Below are 12,891 nucleotides of genomic sequence, written 5' to 3'. Positions count from 1 at the left end.
CCCACCCACCCCCAAGATGTTGTTTTAAAAGTAGTAGAGACAGATTGAGTATCTATCACTTCTCATTTTGCTTAAAAAGCTGAGCAGCTCATTGCAGACTTCTCGTGACAGTTAACCAAACTTCGGAGCCAAGAGAAATAAGTTGGACTTCTTCAGAAACCTTTAAAATTTGACCTGGAAAGAGCCGTGGGGAACGTCCAGTGAGGACAAGCAAACTCTGGTTGATGAACTTGCAGCAAGGAAAAGACATCAGGTCTCTAACTTGATGTGCGTCAGAGAAACAGAGCTTTAATTACCAAGAAATAATAAATTAAGATGTTGTTGATAGAGTAAGGTGTAAGAAACGGGCAGTTGTTTAATTTTAATTTAATCTTATGCAACTGAGTTTGACAGCCCTGCTTTAGAGGAACAACCAGCCCAGCTGCAGAACTGCTAACATTATTACCACACCTGTGATTTCTCTACTTTTTAACCCAAAATGTCCGCCATGAAACAGGCCCATAGAGATTGTACAGGGAGAAACTCGCATTTCATACGAGTGGGATCATTTGTCCTTGAGATCATGACATTCGGGATACAAGAAATGTGGAGCGGGAATGAGAGGAAAGCCAGTCAAGAGTCCTGAAATGTTCTTTTTAACCAGGAGGAACAAATGTATAAATATTTGCAATCTGAAGTTTAGTTTTCAATCTAAAAAACAAGTCTTTTGAAATAAGAATGTTGGAAGATTATATGCTACAACAACCTGCCATACCTGCTGTTTCCAATTCCAATTTTGCTAGTTCTGTGTCCTAACCATCAACACAAAAGTAATTTATCAGACTAATAAAACAATCCTAAAAACCTACAAGCTTATAATTTCAGCATTTCTCATTCCTGCTTGCATAATTTTGAGCACAAAAGTTAAAAACTGATCCATGGTTTTGTCTGCGGTTAACCATTATGGTTTGGTGAAACTGTGACTTTTAATGTGTAAAGTCCAGAGAATGTAAAATAGTATCCTCTCACACACTTAACCCTTATGATAGTTCAAATAAACCACGAGGTAAATATTACACATGTGTAAACCGGTCCTAGCAACAAGGCCGTGTGGCTGTGTGTGTCGTTACCTCAGGAAGCCTGTCAGTGATGGGAACATTTATCACAAAAACAAACACTGAGCCATTTGTGTAATAAATACAATTTAGTCATCCTCTTTACATTTGCAATAAATACAGTAGGTGCAATTTAGTCAGTCGTTTAGCTTTTTCAGTAACAATCATGCATTTCAGATTTTAAAAGATTTAAATGCTGCATGTTCAATTTATATATTTAATCTAGGAACAGTTTTTTTGCAGGTCAAGAAGTCCGTCTACACTACAACCACCTGCTTATTAGTCCAGAAGTTACATCGACAACTGAAGCAGCAGCTCTTTAAAATGGCTGAGGATCATCAGTCTTCTGAAGCAGCTCTTGAACCAACAGATAACACATTTCGTTGTTTGAACACAACTTAAAAACGATCCTTCGATCATTAGGTAACCACACTGACTCAGTTGGGTCCAGAAAACCCAACGGCTGCTCGCTGTAACTGCAACATCTTCCCAATGTGGACCCTCTGATGTCGTTTGAGGTTCTCCCCTCGGCTGAAGTTCTTTCCGCACTGGCTGCAGTTGTACGGTTTCTCCCCCGTGTGGACCCTCTTGTGTTTATTGAGATCCCCTGCCAGCCTGAAGCGCCTCCCGCACTGCACGCAGCCGTACCGCTTTTCCCCCGTGTGACAGTGCTGGTGGATTCTCAAGTTATTGACCCTGCTGAACGTCTTCCCGCACACGACACACAGGTGTACGTCGTCTCTCTTCGGCTGCTCTGTCACGACTCGCCTTTGGCTGAATGCGTTCCCGCTGGCTTTCGCACACCCCTGCCTCCTGCGTAAGGCGGGATCAGCGCCGACGAAGACAAGTCCGTACGGTTCTGCACCAACACGGAGCCTGTGGGTCTCAGCAGAGATGTGAGGATTGGAACTGGAGCCTAAATCCACGCGTCCAGTGTATTGTTCCTGTGTAGATGGCTGCTCTGATGTTGTGCACTCTTTTTGCTCTGATTCTCTTTTGATGGCAGAGAGGCTGAGCAGGGAGCTGGGGTAAGTGGTGCACACGGTATTCAGTGACACTGCCCCTGTGTCCCTGTTAGTAGAGAGGGCAGCGTGGACACTCTCCGCATCCTCGCTTCTTTTAGTCGCCATCTCTGCTTGTGCTTTGTCATGCTCAATTCCCGACTGACCATCGTTGAGCTGCTTCTGTTCGTTGGATTCCTGCTTCACCTCATGGTTTCGTTTGTGGCCGATTATCAGCCTTTGCTGCGTGTAAGGGACGCTTGGATTATGCCTCTGAAATGGGCGTGAATCGTGGTTTTGACGCGCTGCATCATCCGTTCTCCCAGCTGATGGTTCAGCTGTAGGCAAAACAGCTGCAACATTTGGAATAAAACAGAAAAGCTTTTTACCCTTATAGCAACTTATCTAATCCTGGATGTCATTATGTCAAGATAACAACACGTAACGCACCAGTGTTATCTTTGGGAATCCTTTCCTGAAGCTCTCGCAGTCTTCTCTTCAGACTCTCGTTCTCTCTCTGCGTTCGGGCTGTTTTTTGCTGATACTCCGATACGGTCTCCTTGACCACATCCAGAACCTCCTGCACAGCTTCAGTCAGCAGTTTGGACACACGAGCATTTAGGCGCTCCAATTTAGACATCCTTAAAAATACAAAAATAAAATCTGATTATGACTCTAAGAAATGATCTACAGCAGTTTAAATACAAAGGTCCAAACACTAATAACTTGGTTTCAAATTTAAGGAGGTAGAGGCATTTTTGTCCGCTTATCTAAATACTATAGTTTATTGTTTATAATTAAATCAAATATATTACAATAAAACTAAATGTCTTAATTCTTCTAGTCAGCATTTTTACTATAAGTCAATGTTATTTGTCGCTGTTTACAAAATACTCAATACTAATTTAAAGCAAAAGACCTGTCAGTGTTAACCACTATTAAAACTAATCCGTCTCCTGGCTATTTATGTTTAAAATTACAGAAATACCTGCTAGCTGTTCGTCAACTTTGCTTCTTGGGGCAGATACCAGGCTTGTTAGCCTCATTAGCTAACTCCGTAAGATGTTGTTTCTCATTTAAACATCACAAAGTAAAAAAAACCTAAACACCGGTAATGTATAGGTAAAATCTATCCTTTAGATGTTTTTAATCCTGTTTAACTAATATCAACTGTAAACATTTTAAAAACAACATCGGAACACAACCACATGCTAACCTATAAACACAAACTCCACTTCCGCATCACGCAACCAGCCACTTCCGCTAGGAAGACGATTTCAAAATAAAAGCCAACTTTTCTTTATTGAGTTCTGCTGATTTTAGGTTTGTTCACGATATTACTCCTTAATGTTCAAAATTTAAGGCCTCGTGATTTTTTTCTATATATCTTAGGGGTAAACAAGTCAACCTAAATAAATCTCAAAACAGTAACGGTGTACATGTGGGTTCTACATGTGTTTATAGACTGAAAACTTTTAGTTTTATTATTGTTGCTACTGTTTTATTAGTATTGTTGTAAACACAAAGCTGCCCAACTAAGCTTTTAGGCCTCCACTTTGGATATAAATTTGATTCCTGCTTTCCCAGAACAAATCATTTAAAAAGTATTTAAAATGTACAGGTTAGGTATAAAATATAGCTTAATTTAAACTCCTGATATATTCATTCATGTTCTAAAAGAGCAGCCTTTAATAAATTCCACATTCTGACACCATGTCAAGTTTAAACTATGCATTTTCAATAACACAAAAAATTTACAGCTTATTCGTCTGTTTCATCTTCTCTTGTGACTTTTCCTTTTAGTAAATAATCTAATCCAAAAACAAAACAAAACAAAAAAACCCTAATATACTCAAAAGTGAAATATTTGCCATCATCTTTTTAAGTTTTTAAAAAAATCGTGTCAAACTTGCAATGTTTGATTGCCATCTAGTGGTAATGATGAAAAACAAAAATCAAACAAATAAACTAATTTTGATTTAACAAAGTATTTGAATTCAAAATCTGTGGCTTTAAAAACAAAACTAAGTGAACCAAGAAAACAAAACACACCAAAGTTTGTGTTTTCAGAAGCTTTAACGTCACAACACATTACACAAGTTTATTTTCCTTTTTTCTGTAGCTCATAGAATAAATTACTCAAGAGTTCAACATGCTATAGATAACTTATTCAAATATTAATCATGCCATGCTAGATAAGCAACCGACTGCATTTACACAAACATAAAAGTGTTTTGAGGATCTGATTACACATTCAGACCTTTTCTTTAAATCCATCTCTTTTCAAAAACACATTAAAAGAAGCTGTTGTCACAAAATGGCAGAAAGAACAGTTAGGCAGTAAAGCTTATGCATTAGGTTTTGTTGACACGACGCGTTGCTGTTTCATCATGACGGTGAAACAGCCATCTTGTACTCATGGCTCAGGGTGTTCCTCTTCGGCCGTCTTCTCAAACAGACTCAGCAGGTTCTTTGGTTCGAAGCCGAGCCGAGGTGCGGCCTCTTCCATTTGGACCCAGTTACGACTGATTCGCTCAGAGGACTTGGAGGATGAAGAGCCTGTGTGATGCTGGGCGTGAGCGGGACTCTCGCTGGGCGTGAGTGTGCGGCAGGAGCCATTGGAGTGGATACTGGAAGGGGTTAGAGCCAAGTTAGACCAGTCACACAGACTTGAGTGGGTGGGTGTGTGGGCAGGACTTCGGTGGTTGTGTATTGGTGAATTTGGGAGAGGGGTGGATGTGATTTCTAGTCTGGATTTGGCCCTGAGGAGGAAAAAAAAGGGATGAAACTTAACAGAAATAACAAAAGATGAGAATTTCATATACTAGGCACTCACAAAGAAAGAGGGTTATTTCATGTTTTTAGATTAAAAAGCAGGATAAAATATTTTTATTGTGAACTTTATCATCGCAACAGGCTGTCTCTACCTGTGTGAAAATGAGGGTGAAAGTTCTGGGTCTGTGTGATGCAGAAAAACAGCATCATCCTCAAGCGCCTCCGGCTCAGTATGCATGGTACTGAGGGTCACATCCCGGTCCCAGCTGCCCTTAGGAGGGGTGCAGGGCAGAGGTTTGGTCCAACGTGGGAGGAAGGATAAGTGAAACGATGAGAGGAGTCTGCATCCGAAGCACGCCACCAACTATAAGGGAGAAAAAAAAAGTCACAGTATTTAGGCTGAATATGTTATAAATAAAGGAATAAAATGTTCGCCGAAATATTACTTGGCACAAGGAGACCAGTGTCCGCATAGCCTCGGCAACCGTGAGGTAAATGCGCCGTTTCCACCTGTGTTTTCTGACCGAGGGAAGAGCGAGGAGCTCAGAGACCGTCGGTCTCTCTGATGGCTCCGGGGTCAGCATCATCCGCAGGACTGACTGTAGCTCAACAGACAGGCCTGAAAATGCAGTGAAAACACATTTCATTTGCTGCCTTTTAAAAAGACAATAGCACAATCGTTATCTCAATAGGAAACTATGGTTTTACCGTTGGTGAACTCTGAGGGAAGATGACCCTGTCTGAGCTGCTGCCATCCCTCACCACCGTTTGGTACCTCAATATTACAGGCCAGCTCCAGAATAGAAACACCCAAACTTAAAAAAAATAAGTATTTTATCAGGTTAAAACTCTTCCAATTATAATTTAATCTTCTCTTGGTTTCTACGTACCTAAACACATCCGCAGCAGGTCCATATTCCCCGCGCAGCAGCTCAGGCGCCATGTATCTAGGATCACCCTCCTGAGCGTCCTCCTTTATTTTCCCCTTTAGGTGCTCTGTGCTTGTTTGCTTGAGCTCCAGCAGCAGGCCAAAGTCCCCGAGCTTGAGGCGGCCAGAGCTGGTGATGAGGACGTTGGCGGGCTTTAGGTCCAGGTGCACGAAACCGTGAGAATGCAGGTGCTGCAGAGCAGAGAGGAGGTCGCACAGGTACGCCCACGCTGCAGGCTCATCTGGATTCACACGTTCCAAACAAACAGAGTCAGAGCATGAATTATATTTGTTAGAACATCTGAAAGTCTGTTCTGTAGATTTACAAACAGACCTGGGCCAGGAAGCTTATTCTCAGCATGAAGCAGCAAACTGGTGCTACACAGTTCTGTCTGAATGTAGAGTCGGCCATTTTCTTCCCACGCTGCCACAAAGTCCAGGATGTGGGGATGAGGGCAGACGCGCTCGTGATTTCTGGCTTCCCTCACACTCCGATTTCTCTCATTGTTACCTCTGAAGCGGTGAGCGGAGCGCTTCACAGCGTACAGGCGGCCGTCTGTGTTATTTTGCACCTAAAGAAATACGTTGGGTATGAATATTAACAGTCTCAATTTTTTATGTTTGCTGTCCTAAAGTCTCCTATCTAATATCACAAATGTATGATTCTTAAAATCCAGAAATTGAATTTTCTTGCATATGAAGAAATGGTAGCCTCTAACAGAGTGTATCGTCATAAAATGTTTTACTATTTAACAGAGAAATCCTTGTCTTGCTCACCTTATAGACCTCTCCAAAGGATCCTCTTCCCAAGAGGCCCAAATTAGTAAAGCACTGACTAAAATAGGAATTGTGTTTGCAGGGATCATAGACAGAATTTGGAAGTGGAGACTTGCTGAGAGAATCAGACAGGGGTGTCCACGGAGACGGGAGCTGAGGGAACACCCTGCTCAGAGGGGGGCACCCTTTGGACGGCGGCATCGGAGGGAGGGAGTACGAGAGCCGGGCGGGGGAGGAGCTGGGGGAGTTCACCATGGGCGACGACGAGAACGGGAACCGGCGCTTTTTCAGGGAGAAGGACTGCTCTGCGTTGGAGAAGTGGGTCGGGAGAGGGAGAGGCACCCTGGACGCTGTGGTTTCCACGGCAACCGGCATCGTACCGGGACTTCTTCAACTCCTTTTAGTCGAAGACGGCGAGCTGCAACGTTCAGAATACAACACTTATTCACAAGAAAATTAGCCAGAGAGAACTTTCAACTGTCCTAAATTTAAGAATAACCCATTTGTCATTTGACAAAAGTGTAAATACCACCTTAAGACGTCTTTATCATGTGACAAGCATTGAAAACTTCCAAAGTATAATCTGTTTAGTCACCAAACTATTTGTTAGACGGTAAATAAATGGTACAGGTTCTACAACATTTCAGCTTTTGCACTCTCGTTTATTGAGACACCTGACATGTTTAATGACAAGTTTAACAGGTTGTTTAGCGTGTTAACAGGGATCTCTATTTACAGTGTCCTTGGTGCTTTCATGAGATAATTTGTTGATCTTCAGGTTTTTATTAGGTCAATGCCAGATTAGTTAACAACAGGCCTGTGGGGGAACAGGTCCAGATCTCTGGTTTTATTAGAGCAACACATAGACAGGAAGCAAGCAAAAACTGGATCACAAACCAAAAAGGATGGGTAAAAAAATACAAGAATAACCTCAGAGATACAAATGAACAAGATATATACCAAATCAAGACACAACAATGTGTGCAAAATAAACAATAAGACACCAAATGGACACTAAACAGCTCTAAGATAAGAAAAAGATTAAGTTAGGGGTAAAACCTGTGATCCAAACTGAGCAGTTAGCTACAAATTAAAGCTGAACATACAGAAAGAAGCCAGTGTTAAAAATATAAACACGTCTGTCTTTAGCTGCAGTAATAATTAGTTATATTTCTTACCTAACATTAACAGCACAGTAAGCATTACTATAGTTCAATATTTGCTGAAACTGACAACTGTCACATACGAAAAACAAATGCATTTTAGCTAACACACAAGGCAGCCTAATAATAACAACCACTAACGTTGCTGCCAAATTAGTAGTCGAATAAATTACAGTCACTGACGCTTACAGGTCGAGCAAAACCGAGTTAAATTATGTTGCGACACAAACCATAATCCAGTTTCAACGACTGGCTGCCGAGCAGGCAGGTAAATGTAGATAATCTCCGTTTCCCCTCGCGCCAAATTTTGACAAGCTTACGCAACGAGGCGTAGCTCCGCTCCGTGAATACGACGCGCTGACGTGCGTAGATTGCGCAACATCCGCGAGCGGTGCAGTCTGGGAGTTCTGCTGCTCAGGGCTGGCGTCACTCTGACCGCTTGAAATGGTAACTTTTATTTAACTTACTGTGTGAGATTTACACCTTCGCACACAGGCGGGATAGACATCCCGACGTTTAGCGAAAGATGTCGACGCCGCGGAGCTTTGAGGTCGCTTTGTTTTTGTTAGCCTGCTAAAGCTAACGGTTAGCTTCGCTTTCCCTTTGCAGAGGGGGTGAAGATGGTTCTTAGCTTTGGTTTAATCTGGGGAGCGATCTAAGTTTAGCCGCCTAATTAACTCAGCAAACTGGTCAGGTCAACTGGAAATATACTGCTGACGTCGCCCGTCTGCTAGTTCACCTGTTTGGTCATATTTTAACAGAATAATCCGGGCAGATTTGGCGCTAGCTCCTTGCTAAGTCTGCTTTGTATGTGATCGGTGTTATTTACTACCTCTTCACTGTGTTCCCCCGAAGCTTTTCGAGAGCAAATTTGGACTTAATGTGTGTAAATTCATCGTGGAAAAGTCTTAATAAGTAGAGAACCTATTGACAGTTTAAAATATATATCTTAATGTACGACGTTAAAGCACCTTTTCTTCTTTTTACTTGTTTTTATATGTTTATTTTAACTTTAATTAACTCTTTCTGCTTTACTTCTACAGCCCCACAGAGCTTGCTCTGTTCCGTTATGTTTCCAAGGGAATAAACCATTGAATTCCTGTTTAGAGTACATTAAGATCTCTTTAGACTTATGTACATTTGAACAACAATACTGAAACATTCTCAGTCTGAGTACATTCACATGAACCACAGCTTCTCAGTGTTTTCATAAAAGACAACAATTCAGCTTTAGGGTTGTTTGGAAAGCTTTAGTGACTCGCAAAGGATTCAGACGTTGTATGAGTTCATAGTTAAGGGGAAACACAGATTTGACTGTGTTCTTATTGTTTTCCAGGACGTGTTTTTAATGATCCGACGTCACAAGACGACAATCTTCACAGATGCCAAGGAATCCACCACTGTGTATGAGCTGAAGCGTATTGTTGAAGGAATACTTAAGAGACCACCTGAGGATCAGAGACTTTACAAAGTAAGTTTAGAGCCAAAAAAAAAAACCTCAAAATGTCCTGAACCTCCTGCACGTTTAAATTGATGGGGTTAGATTTTACTGGTTATGTTTAGTGTCTTTATCAGGGTTGTTATATTCCTACACTTCAACCCAACTGTGGATTATTTTTCTAACTTCTTCTTCTCATGTTCCACAGGACGACCAGTTGCTAGAAGACAGTAAAACACTGGGGGACTGTGGGTTTACCAGCCAGACCGCCAGACCTCAAGCACCAGCTACAGTCGGTCTGGCCTTCCGTGTAAATGGTACAGTTTTATTTCTTCTAAGGATCACGTTAGTTTGGTTTCTTCTGCACACCAAGGAGTGTTTAGGTTGGCGGGCAGCGTCTGCGAGGGGAGTCTCCAGAATGTCTCGCACCGTTTGCCGGGGTTCTCAGTTTCCTCACTTGAGTTGCAGAGTCTTGTTACAAAAGCGTACTCCGATAGATTAAATCATAAACCTGGAGGCGGCTGCCAAGGTGGCAGAAAAGCAGGTGGGGACGGTTCCAACGTGGGCAATAAGATACTGTGCAAGACCCGGAATACAGTTTTGCGAGGCCTGCATACAAAAAATAAATTATTTTTAAAAATTAGCCACTTAGATTGTGGCACAACGGCTCACAGGTGGACAGAATTCAGTGAAACAACTGAAAAATTGTCTATTTTCCCACATAGTTTAGCCAAGTTTGTCTTTTTTCCAAGCTTTGATTTAATTTTACACATAGGAAATTCTCAGTCTTTTCTTGTAACATTGTTGAATTTTAGCAAATTATTACATCTGCTCATGGATTATAGTCATACATATGCTGCAGTTTACACAGACTAAACAGTTAAAAACTGGCAAGTAAACAAGCAGATAAGAAGAGGAAACCTAAAAAATATGCTTCATCTCATAAAATACGCTGGGAGGAAAACAAAAGAGCCCTGATTTGAAATAATGAAACCTACATTTGCATCCTGGTTAATTATTTGAGTAAACAAAGAATATTAGCACCGTTTGTTGGATATTTAAATGTGACTCACTAAATTTGCTCTAATAATGACCGATATCTTCATTTACTGAAAATTCAGTAACTATTAGGGCAAACTGATTGGTCTAATCATCCTGTTAGACATTTTACTCACATATTGCAGAAAACCTGATGAGAGAACTGCTACAGTAAGATTCTCCTACTGTGGTTTGAAAAGTAATTATTCATTTTCATGTTATTTTTGGTCAAAGCTACAAGGATCGACTACATGAGAACTAGAGAGCTTCGCGGTGGCCCCCGAGCCGCCGGTTGCAGACCCCTGGCTTAGTTATTTCCATTTAAGAAGGCGTCCACTAGAGTTTGAATTTGTTGACATATAAAACAAGTCCTCGTGTCGTTAAGACTATCAGTCCTTTCCTGACCGACTTCACCAGCCACCTGAGTTGATGCATGTTCCCTCAGCCCGCTCGCCTCAGCAGCGTTCTCGGCGTGATTTATGCGTCCGCTTTAGGCTCTCCTGTCGAGGCGGAGCTCATGTTTCCCGCTCTGCTCTGCTTTCCAGATGAGATGTTCGAGCAGCTGCACGTCGAGGCCTTCTCCAGCCCCCCTGAGCTCCCCGACGTGATGAAGCCGCAGGACTCCGGTAGCACCGCCAACGAGCAGGCAGTGCAGTGATGGCAGCTGGGGGGGAGGGCGGGAGAGAGGAGAGGAGACTAGCGAAGGAGGGGAAGGATGGGAGTGGGTGTGTGTGGATTAACTGCAGAGGAGACATAGCACGGTGGTGGATATGTAATATAATTTGAATTTGATGGACAGGGACATTATAGGTGATCAATCCTATTCATGTTACCTTTATGATATCAGCATCCCTCCCCCCCGACTCTCTCCGCTGTCAGTTTACTTCAGAAATGTATTTTTTCTTTTCTTTTCTTTCCTTAAACTGGTTTCCACATCCCATGCAGACCAGCTCCCTGAATTTACTCTGAAGCACCAAGTGAGAAAGTCAGTTTGGATAGTTGGGAGTGTGTGAGTGTAAATGTGTGTATTTGAGTTGTTTTAATTAATATCATTGGCATTTTTGTTTTTTTTGTTTTTTTGGAAAGAGTTGGAGGTGTAGTTGTGTGTCACAGTGCTTTTGAAGTTAAAACGCTTGGGTCAGAGTTCAGTATTTGAATTAGCGAACTGCATGAACAATTTCAAAACAAAAGATTTATTTTTTCTTTTTTTTTCTTTTCAGATCTGCCACTGAAACGTTTACTTAGTATGACTCTCAAATCTTTTTGATGTACATTTCTGATTTGATTTAATTTCTGGTAAAGAGCATCTTGTTTGTGGTTTTCGTTCGTTTCGTTTCACCGGTCTGTTTTTGTTTGTTTGTTTGTTTGTTTTTGTTGGTCTTGTTGTGTTTCACGCACTGAGACCCGAAAGCGGGGCACCTCTTGGACAGTGGAGGGCCGCTTTTGGTCGGAGCACATTTTTGTCTGTCACATGAAGTAAACACCAGAGGAGAACTTTTCCCGTCTTCGGCTTTAATTTCGCCCACATCATGTCACCAACATTATCGTGGTGCGGTCCCGCCGCCGTCACGCAGACATGTTGTTACTGTGAGCTCACATCATGAAAACGTTTTTTGCTGTTTTTGTTTTTTTTATTCCACTTGCTAACCTTTTTTAAACACTGGTTTGTGTTAATATAAAATGTGGATAATATAATTTAAAGAGACTGAAGTATTTTTCTTTTTCCTAAGAATGTTAATTTTACATCTTACTAAAGGGTTATAACAAAACTATCAGTACCTAATATCTCACTTCCTCTGGAGTTTATGAAAGACCTTTATTACTTCCTGTTTCACTGGAGTCATCGGGATGTTTTACACATAAAGAATGAACTAATATTACCAAACTCCGTTAGGCTTTACGACATAACAGGACCTGCTTGAAGTGAAAACCTGCTGTATTTGTGTTTCTCGCATTGTGTTACGTCTGAATGCGTTTCCAATCGGCTCATCGTTGTTAGAAGCTCGTGGGCGCGTCAGGATTGGTTTCCTGAAACGCGGGGGTTTTGTGCAGTCGTGAGAAGTGGAGTTTTGATTTGAATATTTTGCGGGTTTGAATAATTATGGAGAGGGGAAAACAGATAACAGAGTTTGGGGAAAGTATCTGTTAAATTCCCTGTCCTTTCTTCCAAAGGAGGGAAATCCAAACATCTAACATTAATTTGCTCATCTGATCAGTCCTTTTTACGCTGTTATTATTTAAATTATGGATATAGTCATTATCACTGACTTAGTAAACAGACAAACTCTTATAAACACCCTGAGGTTTCACGGATTGATGTTTCTCAGGTTTTAAAACTCAGTAAATGAAAGTAACGTTCCTTAAAGGAATCCAGATCACCCCCGCCATGCATGCCAAAGTTTTAAATGAAGGTTAGCTCTTGGAGTGTGTCGGAGATGACTCTCAGCTACGACCACGCCAAATTTATAGACATTTTTTTAAGTTGATTGTGGCAGCCATGTTGAATTAGCCGGACATCCTAAGGGGAATAAATTGTAGATGAGCGTCGTTAAAATCCGTCCGCTGGTTCGTCAGATATTTTGCTAACACACAAACACGAGCAGGTATGAGATGGCAGCAGGGTGTTTCCTGTCAGACTGTAGACATTTGTCATGAATTTATAGATAAATTCTGTATT

The 12,891-nt window shown here is 41.6% G+C and overlaps 3 protein-coding genes across 4 annotated transcripts; 1 reads left to right on the top strand and 2 right to left on the bottom strand.

Moving 5' to 3' along the window:
- Nucleotides 1-1,168: 1,168 nt before the first annotated feature.
- On the bottom strand, nt 1,169-3,359 carry LOC108247162 (zinc finger and SCAN domain-containing protein 2). 2 transcript variants are annotated; one of them, XM_017435094.3, is made up of 3 exons: nt 3,312-3,359; nt 2,546-2,736; nt 1,169-2,448 (listed from the first exon to the last, which is right to left on the bottom strand). In XM_017435094.3, exons 2-3 carry the CDS (start codon nt 2,733-2,735, stop codon nt 1,532-1,534), a joined length of 1,107 nt encoding a protein of 368 aa, XP_017290583.1. In that variant the 5' UTR covers nt 2,736; nt 3,312-3,359; the 3' UTR covers nt 1,169-1,531. The 2 variants fall into 2 exon arrangements, with proteins under 2 accessions (XP_017290583.1, XP_017290575.1); XM_017435086.3 differs by having other exon boundaries at nt 3,084-3,355.
- Nucleotides 3,360-4,167: 808 nt separating this feature from the next.
- Nucleotides 4,168-8,075, bottom strand: pkmyt1 (protein kinase, membrane associated tyrosine/threonine 1). The gene is made up of 8 exons (XM_017439324.3): nt 7,969-8,075; nt 6,576-6,993; nt 6,133-6,370; nt 5,761-6,040; nt 5,579-5,685; nt 5,317-5,489; nt 5,023-5,234; nt 4,168-4,857 (listed from the first exon to the last, which is right to left on the bottom strand). Exons 2-8 carry the CDS (start codon nt 6,948-6,950, stop codon nt 4,512-4,514), a joined length of 1,731 nt encoding a protein of 576 aa, XP_017294813.1. The 5' UTR covers nt 6,951-6,993; nt 7,969-8,075; the 3' UTR covers nt 4,168-4,511.
- LOC108249767 (elongin B) lies at nt 8,055-11,915 on the top strand. Its single transcript, XM_017439352.3, has 4 exons — nt 8,055-8,185; nt 9,075-9,209; nt 9,385-9,493; nt 10,760-11,915. Exons 1-4 carry the CDS (start codon nt 8,183-8,185, stop codon nt 10,870-10,872), a joined length of 360 nt encoding a protein of 119 aa, XP_017294841.1. The 5' UTR covers nt 8,055-8,182; the 3' UTR covers nt 10,873-11,915.
- The last annotated feature ends 976 nt before the right edge of the window (nt 11,916-12,891 follow it).

Source organism: Kryptolebias marmoratus, linkage group LG17 (genome assembly GCF_001649575.2).
Source record: "Kryptolebias marmoratus isolate JLee-2015 linkage group LG17, ASM164957v2, whole genome shotgun sequence".
NCBI classification, from domain to species: Eukaryota; Metazoa; Chordata; class Actinopteri; order Cyprinodontiformes; family Rivulidae; genus Kryptolebias; species Kryptolebias marmoratus.
The sequence above is the reverse complement of the archived record's forward strand: the minus strand, read 5'-3'. Positions and strand labels throughout refer to the sequence as shown.